This window comes from Mustela nigripes, chromosome 9 (assembly GCF_022355385.1).
Source record: "Mustela nigripes isolate SB6536 chromosome 9, MUSNIG.SB6536, whole genome shotgun sequence".
Lineage (NCBI taxonomy): Eukaryota > Metazoa > Chordata > Mammalia > Carnivora > Mustelidae > Mustela > Mustela nigripes.
In genome coordinates, this window is record NC_081565.1 from 20,415,727 (window position 1) to 20,432,133 (window position 16,407).

The window sequence follows — 16,407 nt, forward strand, 5'->3', positions numbered from 1 at the left end:
ATTTTTTTTCTCTCAAATTCTCTATCTTTTTGTCTCACTTTACAAGTGATTCCCTTATCTTTTTCTTCTCTTTTAATTTTTTTTCATTTCTATCATGGTTTTAATTGCCATGATCTCTTAGTTCTCCAGATACCAAAAAAAGTCTTCTTTTATGGTTGTGACATCTCTTTCTGAAGATATTAGTGATTTTTTTTTCCTGGAGATTTTCTTCTCCCTTAAGGATGTTTCACTGAGTATATGTTTTTCTTTTTTTTTTTAACTTAATATTCATATTAAAATCTTCTCTTAAATATTCAGAGACCTTGTCTGCCCACTCATCCAAGGAAACAGTAAAAAAACTGATTGAAAGCTCTCCATACATCGAGGGCTTGTTGACAAATCTCTACAGGGATCCTGTTGGTCCTTTCATTGAGGATCCTTTCCCCATTATCAGTATCTTCAAGTCTCTTCTCTTGGCCTGTTTAGATGCTTATAGAAAAGGCTCTTCTGACCCTTACAGAGAAGATAAAAGGCTGAGAGCCGAGCAGAGAAAGATGACTGGAGTCTCCGCATTTGGTCATCTTTTACTTAGCATCCTGACTTTAGGATTTTAGCCCCCTGCCTCAACTGTGCCTAGGGTCCCTCTGTCCAGAGACCTTCTGTTTTACCCCTCCAGAGAATACGCCTCTAGTTCTACAAGAGGACAGAAGGGACAGTGGCCTCTGTGTGAGGAGGGAAGTCAGAACTGGAAGCTCTAACTTCTTCATAAGTAGATTCCTGACTCATCTTCCTCTTCAGCTCTCTCTCGACCCCATCCCAGAGGCACTTGGTGCTGCCAATTCTCCACATTTCTGAAGGGTCCCACAGTGTAAACCAGGTGGTCTCTGAGTTCTTTCCCCCAGAGTCAGCCTCAAAGGCAGTTTTTTGAGTCACCTACGTTGCTTATCACCTCTTGGTTTGCTTTCCAGTCCCCACTGCACTGCCACTATTTCTTCTCCTCCTGTTCTTTATCTTTGCAGGCGTAGACTTCAAACAAATGACCAAACAAACCACTCTAGTGTCATCTTGGTGCGTTTCATGAAAAAGTTTATATAACTAGTCTGCCACCACGAGAATCTCAGACTGCTAATTTTTATATATTTGTCTAACTTTTTAAAAAACATTTGAGATCATGTACATGTCTATATCCTGCTTCTTCATTTTTCCAGAAATTATGTCCTCAATCTATTAAGTACTTTTGTTTAGAAAAGAAGACCTTTTTTACCTCCCCCCGACTCAATCTTCCAGAAAATTTCTGATTCGGGGGCTCCTGGCTGGCTCTGTAGGTTAAGCATCTGCCTTCGGCTCAGGTCTTGATCTCAGGGTCCTAGGACTGAGCCCTGAGTCGGGCTCCCTGCTCTGTGGGGAGTTAGCTTCTCCCTCTCCCTCTGTTCCTCTACCCTCCACCCCATGTTCACTCTCTCTCTCAAATAAATAAATAAATAAATAAATAAATAAATAAATAAATCTATCTATCTTTAAAAAAAAGAAAGAAGAAATAAAATCTGTTTTTGTTTCCAAAGAAACTAGACGTGGCCAACCTGAAGCTTAGTCATTCGACTCCTTAGCTCCACCGTGTGGTTCACGGGGGAAAGGTGGGCAGGCTGGGAAAAAAGTGGCAAATAATTGACATCTGGAAAAAGCTATCTGGGAACACTGTTCAAAGTATCTCCAACTCAAAGAGAAACTACGTTGTTGTTTTGTTTGTTTGTTTGTCTGTTTTGAAACAAAGTCTTTAAAACCAGACTTCTGCATCCACATCTCACACCTCTAACCACAATCACCAATGACCTCCGCATTATTAAATACAACAGTCACTGTGGACCATGTTCCTTTTAAAAACATTTCTCTTGGCTTCCTCTACTTTCTTCCTCCTGCTACACTACCAGTCCTTCTGAGTTTCCTCTTCCGCTTGTTCCTCCTCCTAGTTAGGTCGTAGGCCACTCGATATGGTCATGCCCCTGAGCGAGGCTGGTTACCCGGATCTCCTCTCACTAGACGGTCCACTCCCCTCCCACGGAGTTAAACGCCATCTATATGCAAACAACTCCCAAATTTCTGTTCCCGCTCGGAACTAAACTCATAACCAGCTGCCATGGCAGCTCTACTTTAATGACCAGAAGGCATTTTTGAACTCAGTACGGCCAGAAAAACTGAATCCCAACTGCCCAATCTGCTCTTCCCCGAACTTCCCCATCCTAATGAAAGCACTGTCCAGCCAGTCACTGAAGCCAGAAACCCAGGAGCCATCACCAATCCCTCCTTTTCTGACTTCCCATTAATATGGCAGCAAGTCTGACTGGCCCTTCATCCAAAATCTACCCTAATCCACCACTGCAGCCCAAGCTCTACCACACAGTTATCTGCTACGTGGCTCCCTGTGACGGTCTCCCTAAAGTCTCCCTGCCTCCACTCTCGAGCCCTGTGACCCGTTCACCTGGCTGTGGCACCAGCCGTCTTCTTAAAGTGAAAACTGTATCTTGTCATTCCCCTACATAAACCTGAATGTCTTCCCTTTTGTGTTCCGAAGACTAAAACCCAGACTCATACCAACCATGGCCTTTAAGACGCTACTACTATGCTGTGTCCATGCCCTGACCTATCTCTCTGAGCTCGCCTCTTCCAGTTTGCTCCCTTGCTTGCTGAACTCCACTCACACAGGCACCTTTCTTTACTTTTTATTTTTTTATTAACATATAATGTATTATTAGCCCCATAGGTACAGGTCTGTGAATCCAAAGGCACCTTTCTTGATCTGCAAAGACACCAAGCTCATTTCTGCTTTAGAACCTTGGCACTGGCGCTTCCCTATGCCTTGCTCTGATCCTTGCAGATAACGCCTATATGTTTTTCAAGTCTCCAAGCCACCTCCTCTGTGTGGCTTCTCCTTACCACCCTCTTTTGACTCAACCCAGCCTTGTCATTCAGCAAAACCTCTGAGATAAGCATGCTCCTAGACTCATAAGTAAACCCATCTCTTGAAAAATTACAAGATATGGGACATCCAGTAGTTATATTTCTGTTAATGTTTCAAATTGGCCACATGTCAAATTCAACTAAATATTTGCTAACCACCTTCTATGAATAAAGCAGTGTGGGAAATAAGGTGGTCCTACTCTAACCTTCTTACAGCTTCTCCTACTGGTGTCCTGGTCATAATGATGTCAGTACCCAAAAGGCATTCCCTGAAATCTGTAAGGATTCTAAGATGTTCTCTCCCAGCCCATCACTATCTTAATTATTTCTTCCCCACACATAGTCTGTAGAAAGTGAAATCCCATATAAGGGCTCACATGTACATGTCTTCAGGGTGTTTAACTTGAGTTCTGGGCCCGAGGGTAACTTTGGTACCTCTCTCTGTCACACACTGTTCACCCTCTCTCCCTGGCATCTTTGAAATACACGACCTCGGTCATCTTTCTAGTACAAGCTGTACTCATTTGTTCACCAAACACGGTCCATGTGTCCCACATGGCCCGATAACACCCTGCTTTTTCTGTGCTTTCTTTCTGCCTCCAAAGCGAACAGAGTGTACCCGGCCACAAGTGCATTTAAAGGGAGACAATCTGAGACTCCGCCTCGAAAAACAGGCACTGATCCGGTTTGCTCTTTAGCCAAGAGTAAAGACACAGGTACAAGGTGCCACTCATTCGAACTAGGGCCAACAGAGAAAAGATTTATTGATGGGACTCTATTTCTTCATCTATGCAATGAACAAGACAGACATGATGATCTAGATCTAGGAGATGAAGTCACTGGCAAGACCTTTTCAAACTCAGAGATGGCTTCGATGATCTCCAGCATTTTCTCCATACAGGGCTCCGCTGACCCACAACTACTTCAAATTCCTAAGGCGCAGGCCTCTCATTTCAAACAATGAGGATGAATACTCACTTTGGTCCACTCAAGGCCACCATAATGGAGTAGACTGATAAAACGTCACCACATCAAACCCTCCTTGCTCAGTTAGGATGACCATGCCATAGTTGATACTGACCATGTCACAGGCAGGCCTTCAGCAAGCTTTCTACCTTATATTTCGTTTTCATACTGAAGAGCAAAGTCAATCCCACCTATCCCCCAAAATAGAAAGGTATTTTGGAAATGGAACTGTACGACTCTCTCAGAGGAATACAATTCAGCTAAGAATTCTTACAGAGCAGCAATATCACAAGACTAAGGCAGGGGAACCACTTAAGACCCCTGTGTGGCCAGTGTCTTTAGACCTGGCCACATAGACCTCAACCATCATTAGGGATTTGAAATAGCTGAACGCCAGTCTAGACTTGCATGGAGAAAATACTTGAGATCATGAACCCAGGCGGTCCTGGCTTTGTCATCAAGTCACTCCTGTCTTACCCAGACCACTCTGCAAAGACACTTTCCCTTTGGAAAGAATAGGAGTGGGCAGACCTTGTTCCTTTCTAATCATGCTCAGCCCTGCACACCAATGGGGCAGAGCTAGGGTTTCAGAGATGGCCAGTCAACACTTCCTCCTTCCTATGCCCTTCCCAGAAGATACTGTATACACTCCCATTCTCCCAGCCTGATTAACCTGATTAATGTTTATTCAGGCTTAGGGAACAAGAAACTCAATACATACGCCTCACAAAGGGGTAAAGAAAGAGAATAAACAAACAAGCGTTTCTCTGATGTAGAACTTCAGTTACTCACATACACTTATGCCTCACTATAGAATAATATTTTAGTAAAGATGCCAGTTAGCTAAATGACAATTTCAAATCCTGCTTCAAGTACAAATATGTATTAAGTACTAACATACCTGCCACATGTAAGAACAAAGTAATTGTATTGTAATATCCCAGGACTGTGTATGCATCAGATTTTCAGTCTGGCAAGGTTAAGAGAGCATTTTGAATGAAGTCTGTGTCTATACAAGAGATCAATTCAAAGACACCCCAGGAATTGTAAAATTTTATTTTTGTTCACAAAAATAGATACTATTAAAACTTTATAAGTAAACCAAAATATTCTGGCACATTTTAAGCAAGTTAGGATGCCTTTTTTGGAGATGCAATTGACAGACAACATTATATTAGCTTCAGGTATACAAAATAAAGATTCATATATATCTTGTGAAATGATCACCATAAGACTAGTTAACATTGGGCGCCTGGGTGGCTCAGTGGGTTAAGCCGCTGCCTTCGGCTCAGGTCATGATCTCAGGGTCCTGGGATCGAGTCCCACATCGGGCTCTCTGCTCAGCAGGGAGCCTGCTTCCTCCTCTCTCTCTGCCTGCCTCTCTGCCTACTTGTGATCTCTCTCTGTCAAATAAATAAATAAAATCTTTAAAAAAAAAAAAAATGACAAGACTAGTTAACATCATCACCACACATGGCTATAAATTTTTCTTTGATAAGAACTTTAAGATCTACTCTCCCAGCAACTTTAGAATATATAATGCAGTATTAACTATAGTCACCATGCTGTGCACGGCATCCCATGACTTACTTATTGCTGATAGCCGGAAGTTCATACCTTTTGACTCCCCTCGCCTTCCACCCACCCCTCACCCCAGAATGCCTTTCTACACTTGTTTCAGCCACAGAATTAAATATGCCACGTGTGGGTCTCATTAAAAAGCAAAACAAAACAAATAAACCCAATGCAATAGAGGAAAATGAGTAGGAAATTTGTGACAATCAGGAGTTGTGGTTTTCAGCTTCAGTTCCAATAATTACCAATAAAACTGCCTTAGGCTAATGATGTCACCTCTGAGTTTTATCCTTATCATCACCATAACTACCATCATTTCTACCTTACAGATAAGGAAATTCATACCATTGCCCAGACCATTGTGAGATCCAGACCCAAGCCTGTCTTTGAAAGTATTTTATTTTCAGCTCTATAGAGTACACATGAGACAATGGTTCATTCTAGCAGGAAAATTTTCCATTGTCCACAACTTAACATGTATCAAGAGCCGTAAAAGGTTCATACCCGGTGAAACAAAATGGAACACAGGTAATGGGTATATGGGAATTGGTCATATTATTCTCTCTGCTTCTATTGTATGTTTGAAATTTTCCATAAGGTTTTTTTTTTTTTTTTTTTAAAAACTAATGAACTAATGAACTAGTTGATTCATTACTTTTTACTCCTTAAGGTGTAGAGTATTTTCATATTGCCATGATTTTTCTGGTTTTCCATTTTTATAACCCAAAGTTCTCTGATGAGTTTCTCTCAAGAAATTCTTGTCAATCCTTACCCCGATCCTTCTAAAAGGAGTGCCTTAGATCTGCTCCCAAAATAGAACAATAAATCAGAGGTCTCCTTTGGGAAACAGGAAGAGGGGCTACTTGGGATGTTCAACACAGTGCAACATAATCTTTTCTGTTGGTCAGGAAGCCTGACACTTTTCTCTCACGGGTGTCACACTGTAAGAGTCCCTGAAGCTGTCCTCTCAAACAGGTCTAAGGGCAGGCTCGGGTAGTTTCTAGTGCAGGCATTAAAGCATCTGATACCATCCTTACTCTGCATTTAGAATGTGGGGTTGGAAATCATTTGTCCTCACAGTGCCTATCTTTTCTTGTCCATTGCTGCTAGATCAAAGCCATCCTGATTCTTATTCCACTGTACATCTCCTCCATCTCCCTCTTTCTTTAAAAGCTTTTAAAATCGTATAACTTTCATTCTAAAATTATACAGTGATATGCGGTGGATTGGCTCTCTTCATTACTTTTGCCGGGCAATCAACATGTCTTTTCATTTTATTTTTTAAAGGATTTTATTTATTTATTTGAAAGAGAGAGAATGAGAAACAGAGAAAGAGCATGAGAAGGGGGAGGGTCAGAAGGAGAAGCAGACTCCCTGCTGAGCAGGGAGCCCAATGCAGGACTTGATCCTGGGACTCCAGGATTGTGACCTGAGCCGAAGGCAGTCACTTAACCAAATGAGCCACCCAGAAGCCCAGCTTGTCTTTTTAACTGAAAACCCACATCCTTCAGCTCTGGAAGATTTTTTTGTATTATCTCTTTCATAAGTTCTTCCGTCAGTCATTTTTCTTCTCTCAGGAACTGTTGTCAGACAGATGCTGAGCCTTCAAGAGTAATCCTCCATATCTCTTACCAGTCTTTCACATTTTCAGTATGTTTGCATTTTTGTTCTACTTTCCAACTATTTGGTTTCCTTTTTTCACTTTCCAAGATTTCCTCAACCTCATCTTCCAACTTTTCTCTTCAATTTCATCTCAGCCAATCAGATTTTAACTTCCAAGAGCTCTAATTATCCAAATGTTCTTTTTTCACAGTATCCTGGTCTTGTTTAGTAGATGTTTTACCTCCGTGTACTCTTAGCGAACATTAAGAGTTTCCTCCACACTATTTTTCTTCAATTATTTCTCATACTTGGTTCACCGTGTGCTCTATTTATATGCCTTTGAGGTGAGTCCACATGTATGATCCTTCCCACCCTGGAAGAAGGAAACCTGTACCACGTGCCAATAGGCAACAATAATTTTTTTCTGGAAGTGACTAAAACAAGGAACGTACCTAAGTGCACAAGAAGTGAGCCAGCTTACCTTCATAGAGTCAGAGTATAAAATATATTCCCTGAGCACAGGTAGGAAGTCTTCTGTCATGTCGTCTGTCAGCTCCTCCAAGGCTGTGGAGCAGTTGCCGATGCAAGCTGACACCCCCTCCAGGGGCTCGGCCAGCTCCCCCTCTAATGCACTCCACGTGGAGTACACAGGCCCATATTCTCGCAGCTCTACAAGGTACTCTATAAAAGGAGAAGAGAAACTAATTAAGACTTGGTGGGTAATTAAGACAATCCCTGGTATTACTGACTCAGTAAGAACTGTAGCCAAGAGCTCTCTAGAGCACGATATTATTTCCTTGGTCAGTCACTCACCAAAGCATGCTCTCTTTTAAACACAACATTGTTTATAATTTTTTTTTTAATCTCTATAAACCCAGCATTTTCTGGTTTCTGATGTTATGAAACATCACCTGACTTCACCCCATAATGGGAATGCCATGTTTTTGGATAATGGGGACCACAGTGCCTTCTGGGGGAAGTGGGAGGAGCTATATTCACTGCATATCTTCAAAAATACCCACTCACCTACTCATACAGCACAGGAAACCAGGGCAAATGTTGATTTATTTCCCCTCCAAAAAAAATCTAGCCCACATTTGTCACTAGGATTTCTTTTTCTTTTTTTTTTTTTTTTAAGATTTTATTTATTTGTCAAGAAAGAGAGACAGGGAGAGAGCACACAGGGGGAGTGGCAGGCAGAGGCAGAAGCAGGCTCCCCGCAGAGCAAGAAGCCCAATATGAGACCCAATCCCAAGACTCTGGGATCATGATAAGAGCTGAAAATAGATGCTTAGCCAACTGAGTCACCCAGGCGTCCCATCACCAGGATTCTTGCCATTACAAAAAATACGCTGTTGCCATTTTTTAGTAACTAACCAATGGATGGCAACAACGGGAGAATCCCTTTGGGTGTGTTTCACATCTTGTGCCAGCAGGATCATTGACATTGTTCCAGTTTCTCTGGCCTACATGTGTGTAAGAAGACGAAAGGCCCTAATGTTCTGGGATACAGAAAAGCAGGTGACCACAAGAGGGGTGGGGAGGGAGTGGTGGCAACAATCCAGAAGGTTCTAGAAAGGTCTCATAACTCCCCAGGTCAGGAAGAGTGGGTCTGAAATGAAGCAGGGGTGGGGCAGGTGAGTCAACTGCAAGTTGAAGTCTCAAAAGAACCACCACTTTGGCAGACACGGGTCTCTACACTTTTAAACCATCTTTCTGCCAAAAAAGGTACCAAAGTTTGTTTTTTAAATTATTATTCCTATGAATGATGGGAAGTTGACTCAATGTATTCATTTTGAAAGCTAAAGTTGAGAGAGAGAGAAGGGAAATGCTTCAGGGCTGAGAAGCAGCTGTATGCCATGCGGAAAGCAAACACAAGGCTGGCGAGCAGGGCGAAGGAGGGAGCATAAAATTATCCTCTGATCACGATGAACCCCTCCCCCCCCTTGTGCTCGTGTATTAGTTTTGTAAGCGTGGCCTCATTCTGTCAGGCCAGTGTTTCTGCGGTTGGATTCTGCTGAGCCAAGGGGAATGCCATTTCTGCACACATGCTCCCTGGGCGTGATCAGTGTCTGCACAAAGGGCTCACCTATTTCTTCTTTGATGATCCTCTGAGCTATCCGGTCGATGGTTCCCAGTTTGAGCGCAAATGTATCTAAGTAGTCGCCAATAGCTGCGAACTCAAGAGGTCGACTCCTCAGCTTGTAGCCTCCGGTGACATGCTTGACAGACTCGCCCACTCTGGTCAGCAGGGCCATTCCCTGCTTCTTGTATGCGTTCAGGTCCTAAGGAGGACACATGAACAGATAGTCTCAAGGGGCTCCATCACTCCCACAGCCGGGACTCGGTCAAACCAACTGCTTTGGGTGGTTTCTTCTTGGAAGTGGTAGATTCCGAAAACAGAAGCTGAGTCAGAGGACTAACCACGTACACCACCATCCTCTCCCCTCGCTGTCAGAAACACCAAAAGCACACCTCTGAACCCTTTCTCCAGAGCCGGACTCCTACCTTTCTAATCTGGCTCACTCACCTGAGTGCATTCTCCTGCAAACTCAACACTAAATCTAAAATGATGCTTTAAAGCCTCTGACTGGGAGAGAAAAAAAGAAGAAGAAGAAGAAGTCCCTTACTCTCATACAAAATATCCTAAGTTATCTTTAGGAGGAAAATTCTAGAGCTGAAGTTCATTCCATTCATTTATTTATATCCCAAGCAAAACCATACAAAGGAAGGAGGGAGAAGAGGGCAGGAAGCAGGAAACAGTGACAGAAAACGCAAGGCAAGAAAGCCCAAGGCAGGGAGAGGTGCTGGAAACAACACAGCACTTTATCCTGAACATCTTGGTCAGGGCACGCTCGGGAAATCTGCTGAGCTACACGATCCATTGTACCTAAATTTAAAATGTGTATCAGTCTGCCAGGTCAAATGAATGTCCTCCTGTCCTCCAACTCCAGGAGGAAGCTACGGCACCTTCACATTGTTCGACATCACCTCCTTAATGGGGCCTTCAAAAGTGGTTCTACAGAAGATCGGGCGTCTGCTCCTTATATCCACCCTCAACACACACACAACAGGAATTCCTGGTCCGAGCAGAGCACATCTACAGACAGATAAGAGAACAAGGCACAAGGCCATTGCTTTCTGGTCACCTTGTCTGGTTTAGGGATGGAGTTGAGAAGAGGGAATCACGCTTAACCCAGATGACTAGCAGCCCCCTCCCATCTGACGGCCATAATCACAGGCTCTGGTCTCCACAAGTGTCTGAAGCATAGACCACTCCTGATTTCACTTCCTCCTTCCTTAGGCAGCGGAGGCCTTCACTTTGACTTTTGATTCCACTCTTTCCTAGCTACACCTCACTGACAAGCAAGGCCCCTGCCCATCAACCATTCCTTCTCCTGCCTGTATCTTCAACGTCTAATCCTTCAGTGGTGATACATACCCAGGGTTCACCCAGCTTCACAACAGCAGCAATTTCCTCCAGCTCCCCTCCTCCATTTCTCTTCTTCCTTTCAAAGTCAGGCTACCTGGCCTGAGAGAATGTTCTAAAGATTCCATCTCCCCTTCTAGCTTCATGTACCCTGGACAAGCAAACGTCCCTGTAGACACCTGGCTTTCACAAGACGGTAACAGAAGCCTTGCCATTACTGGCATTGCTTCCACAGTGTTGTCTGGAGCACGGCTAGATCCAAACGGGCTCACTGGACCACAGAGGCTCTACTCCAAGTAGAGGCTGACAAGAGAACCTCCCCGTTAACCAAGTCGATACTCTGAATGGAGTTACTTGGTATCCCTCTCTCACTGCTACACACTTTCTGCCAAAGATGAAAACACTGATCTGAACGCAGGCGGTACTGAGCGTCCCCCCACCTCTCCCAGCATTACTGGCTTCTTCCAAAGACACTCCTGGTTTGTGATAACATCAGGTTATCGCGAGAAGGAGGAATGCTTCTGCCTTCACTGTGGCAGAATATGTCAAGGCCTCACCTAAGAACAGGACCATGTTACTCAAGGGGTATTAGAAGATGGGGAGCCCGGGGAGGGGGAGATGGGGAGCTCCGGTGGTATCACAGAGCACAGGAGAGCACCACGTTTTAGTTTCACAAGATGAGAAAGTTCTGGAGATTAGTTGTGAATATACTGAATATTAGTTGTGAATAGCTTAAAATGGTTAGAATGGTAAATTTTTTACGTATTTTACCACAATCTAAAGAAAAAAAGAAAAAGATGGGGTTATTTAGTACATTCAGTTGAGCAAATAATACTGAACTAGGCTAGGATTTGTTCTGTGTTAGAGCGAACACCCCAGCACTCACTCACAGGAAGTTGGACTGTGGTTAAGACACTGAAGGACATTTTTTGTTTTAATCATTTATATGGCCTACAGATAAATACCACCACACACACACACACACACACACACACACACTTTTCCTCTCTACCCACCACATAGATTCCTAATGACCTGGGGCCTACCAGGTCTACAGCCTGAACCATGCATGCATGAGGCTTGCTGGAAAATCGGATGGATTTTACTCTGCGTTAAGAACGGTATCTGAGGATCTGCTCACCAGGAAATACTTATTTTGAAACAGAACACGAGTTTGATGTTGTTGGGGGGCGGGAATGGGCCTCTAGGAAAAAAGAGATGAATGGGAAGGTCATTGGTGGGGCTTAAAAAAAATGTCAATGGTGGTTTAAAAAAAAATACTAAAGGACTTCACCATGTGGTTTCCATTGTCTGGGGAACGATACCCTCCCTAAAATCTTTAACGTCAGCTGATAGTATCTGCAAATATTTCTCAATTTTGCCATTCTGAAAACAGAAAACTGGGAGGTCCTCGAGCCTCAACACCCTTGCCAACACGGAACAGAGCACCCATGGCCCAAGGATAGGAATGTGATTCACGAAGGTAAACAGACGTGGCTACAAGGAGCTGGCATGAGAGTCTGGGCTTGAGATCCCATTTCTGCAGACACTTAGGGCAGAGCACCTCTGACTTCCTGCCTGTTCTGCCAAACCTGGAGTGCACAGAGAAGCCAGGGAATGACCAACGTGGGTGTGAACACACAGAACCTGGCAACTGTGTGGGACCCAAACGTTTCTCTGCAAATGCTTGGAAAATGCCCACCCAATGGGAACGTGGCCATGGGCAAGTAGCTGAGCTCGTCGCGGTGGGGCTGTCTAATACAGAGGGGAAGTGTGGCTTCCAAAGCCATACAGACCCAACCTCAAAGCCTAGTGATGCCCCTTGAACATGTACCGACTCCTTGAACTTCAGTTTCCTCATCTGTAAAATGAGGTTAGGAGTCAGCTCTCACAGGGTTCCTGGAAGAACATCCTTACCAAACCACTCACTAGATGTTCTTTCGCTCTGTTCCTTCAGCCCACTGTTGGTCAGAGTGGTCTCAATGCGTCAAGAGTTTAAGGAAACACTTACCCCTCCTTCTGGTGAGTGGGAATACTCTTGTCTTCCCCTGCTGATACAAAGGGGTGCTTCTCCTGAATGCTACACATGGAAACCATGCTGATGCAAATGAACACCAAAACACAGAGCAATTCAATGACACCTATTGTAGTGGGCCATTCATGAAGGTGGTCTGTGAGAGATCAAAGTAGCTTCCGAGAAAGCCCAAAGAATCCTAATTTGGGGGAAGAATATGAACAATTCTGTTCTTACCTTAGCAGTAAGGAAAACATTGAAGTGTTCATTGAAAGAAAGCACGGGATGGTCTGTAATTCTTTTTAGGAATTTATCCAAAGCTTTTCTTCTGGTCTCCACAAACTCTTCTGAAAAACGATCTACAACACCTTTCACCACAAACTTCTCAGGAAGCGGCTACAAAGATAGGAAGAAAAACATTGAGTACTTGATACGACAGTGGAAAGAAAAGCCACATGCTAGCAAACAATTCTGTCCAAGAACAGACTCCCTATTCGGTTGGAATTTTACTTAGTCATCAGTATAAACCATCCTGAAACATATAGGTGGAGTTGAATCACAGCTACCCTTCTCAGCTTTATAATAACCCAAGAAGTAAAATGCTAGGGACCAGCCCCTGGTCAGAAAACAGTCAGTCAATGTGTATCCAGTAAATCCAATATTGCTCCCTTTGGCAGCACATATACTAAAGTTGGAACAAAACAGGGATTAGCATGACTCCCGCACAAGGACGAGTGTAAATCCTAAGGTCCAGCTCTCTATACATTGCTTAAGGCACACGTGGTATAATGAGAAAGTCAGGGCCAGAAAGACAGTCTAAGGAAAGAAGGCAGACAACATTAACCACACAAAAATGCATTTAAATAGATTCACATTCCAACCCCAGCTCAAGGGGTGAAAGAACTTGGTGTATGGAGGAAGAAGTATATTGGGCAAACCTACGTATCTAAAAAATACCTTTTCCAAGCCAACCTTTTGTCTAGGTTTACACTCAAAAGTTCTTAAAAATGTAATTTCCTTTGCTCCCCTTACTCAAACAAATGTCTCCGGAATGTTGGCTTCAAGGCAATACTGCAGGCAATTTAAAACTACCTGGTTACTAAGGGATCTTTGAGCTTTGACCTATTTCCATAGTAGCTTCATTAAATGCTTGATTAAAAGCCCTTCCTCATTACTACCACCAGAGACAGAGAGAGAGATTATCTACTAGTGTGTAATTTGAACATGTTTGGTGATGAAGTATTAAAAGAACATTTACATTAAAAATTGGGCAAACAATTGGTATATATTTTTCCAAAGATCTACAAATGGCCAACGAGCACCTGAAAAAATGTTCAACGTCATGAGTCATTAGGGAACTACAAACACAAACCACAGTGAGATACCAGTCCACACCCATGAGGGTGGTCAGAATAAAGGGGGAAGAAAGAAACAAAAGCAAAACAAAGAACAGAACAAGTATAAGTGAGGATGAAACAAGGTTTAAGGCCACAACCTCCTTCTGCCCCATATTCTGGTAAGAAAGAGGTCTGTTTCTTTAATTTTTTTTAAGATTTTTATTCATTTATTTGAGAAAGAGAGAAAGAGAGAGAGAGAGCCGGGGCAGAGGGAGAGGGAGAAGCAGGCTCCCTGCTGATCTGGCAGCCCAACGTGGGGCTCTATCCCAGGACCCTGGGATCATGACTGGAGCCAAATGTAGATGTGTAACTGAATGAGCCACCCAGGGGGCCCTGGTTCATTTCCTTTAAATTATAAACCTTCAAGCGCACACACATGCACACGAAAACAGACGCAGGGACGTCACCAACCCGAAGAAGTGGAATCCTAAGGTATGTGGAGTGGAGAAATCAAGAAGCGATCCCAACCTAGAACCCGTTCAAAGATTTGGAGACTGGCTCTATCAACAGCCCTGGAATGAAGCACTTGGAAGAGCTCTGGAAAGTCAGGACATTTTCCATCTCCAGAAGAGAGACCGTGGGTTCACTCTTTCTCCTTCTGACAAGCTGTCTTCGGTCAAGTTCTACAATCTCCTGGTACCTCAGTTTCTTCTTCGTTTGCAAAAAATAGGTAACAACAGTGCCAGCTTGTCAGGGTTGTCACGAGTATTAATTTAGCTACAAGACTGAACATGCTTCACATAATTCCTGCCCCAGAGAAGCACCAACAAAAGTTCGGAGAGGGGTCTTTGCTGTTGGAGGGGCAGCAGCTTCGGGAACTACTAATCTTTGGGGATGGCCACGTCCAGTTCCATCTTGAGATGGTGGCAGGGCACAGAGAAGAAGCTACACTGACAGGTTTGTTGTTGTTGTTGTTTTTTAACCAGACCGGAGTTCCAGAGGGCATGGTGGAAAGGTATGGAAATGAAGAAAGAGAGGGGAGCAGAGTCAGGCATAAGATTACAGAGCCCCATGGAGACAACACGTCCAACTTAAGATGCCTGGCAGAGCTTACGTCTGGGGAGAATATTAGAAACGGGTCCTGGGTCAGATGCACAGGACCATCCAGACCAGTGTTCTGGCCCAGTCAAAAGCACCAGGGAATCTGTCTTAATAGGGTATGGTTGTTCTTTAGGATGACTTCTTTGTTCTCAACAGTTCTCCCATTCCCTTAGGAATTCTTCTTAAACCCTCACTTAACCCCAACCTTTCACGCAAAGCACAGCACCATTTCTCCGACAGAGGAACCAGGTGTAAGGGCATCACATACACATTTCCTGACCATTTTGCTTCCTCCACAGAAACCCATCTCCTCTCCATTTCGCAGGTCCCTGTGAACAACAATCCCCACCCCCAACACACCACAAGGCTAACTCTTCTGTGTCTTTGCCCCATTAATTCACTCGCAAGCACGTGCTCTCATCAATTAATCATACCTTCTTTTCCCTGTATTTTCAACATTTCCTCCTCACCCGGCTCTGTTCCTGAGTCTACAAATACGTAGCTGGTTCTCTTTCTACCCCAAAATAATAAACTCAAATATCCCTTGACCTTACATCCTCTTCTCCACTCTTCTTTGGGGCTCACTCAACCTTCCTGAAAGAATCATTTGTCTTAACTTCTACTCCTTCCATCCATGTCTCAACCCCCAACCTGCCTCCGCCCCGGAACAAAGCTGTCTTTGGTTCTGCCTTCGGATGCTGCATTTCTCTGCCTTGTCCCTACCCACTGCAGACCACTCTTTTAAAGACGGCCGATGGCTTTCTAATGACCAAATCCAGTGGATGTTTTCCTGCTCTTCACTTCATGAGTCCTGGGGAGCACGCTCTGGTTTGCTTATGCTGAACAGGTCTTGGGAGGAAAGCATAATGAGCAAATAAGTGGCGAGGTGCGCCTCATTTAACAGAACAGATAATCTCCTGAAATAGTTATTCGTTCTTCAGGCTTAGTACATTGAACTTGAAGTTTAATGAATCAGAGAAGCTGGCTATTTAAAGGAACCCTGGGGTGAATCCTTCTACAAACAGAATTTCTTTCTAAGCATTATTATGCCCAAATGTACATGGCTTCGGAAATTTGTTTCTTCCTATTTCGAGCCTTAAAGGGGACACGCCTCCTCTCAGTGTCACATTTATAATTACCTTCTGGTTTCTTAATGCATAGGAATCTGGGTTGCTGATGAAATCAGGGCCTCTCTGGACTGTGACTGAGCTGTTGCAAGTGAAGGGCTCAGCACAGCTCCAAGCACATGGCAGACGCCGCACGCGTGCCAGCTGTTTTTATGACCCTGTAAACACCGAGAACGGAAGGCAGAAAGGGAGTGGACCAAAGGGTAGAATTTCCATACATCTTTGAGGCCAAAATGTTTTTTTAAAAACCCTCTGGGATCCATACCTTTTCACACCCACTAGGATGGCTATAAAAGAGGAAAAAAAAAAAAAAAGTACGTG

The 16,407-nt window shown here is 43.8% G+C and overlaps 1 protein-coding gene across 2 annotated transcripts in view; it reads right to left on the minus strand.

Annotated features, from left to right (window-relative positions):
• The window catches only part of SNX30 (sorting nexin family member 30), a 107,678-nt gene that overhangs the window by 25,174 nt on the left and 66,097 nt on the right, over positions 1-16,407 (minus strand). For both annotated transcript variants that reach the window (XM_059411039.1, XM_059411040.1), the window contains exons 4-6: positions 12,759-12,917; positions 9,167-9,362; positions 7,559-7,758 (exon numbers count right to left, since the gene is read on the minus strand). In XM_059411039.1, the coding sequence (XP_059267022.1) occupies positions 7,559-7,758; positions 9,167-9,362; positions 12,759-12,917 (555 nt within the window). The remainder of the gene's footprint in view (positions 1-7,558; positions 7,759-9,166; positions 9,363-12,758; positions 12,918-16,407) is intronic.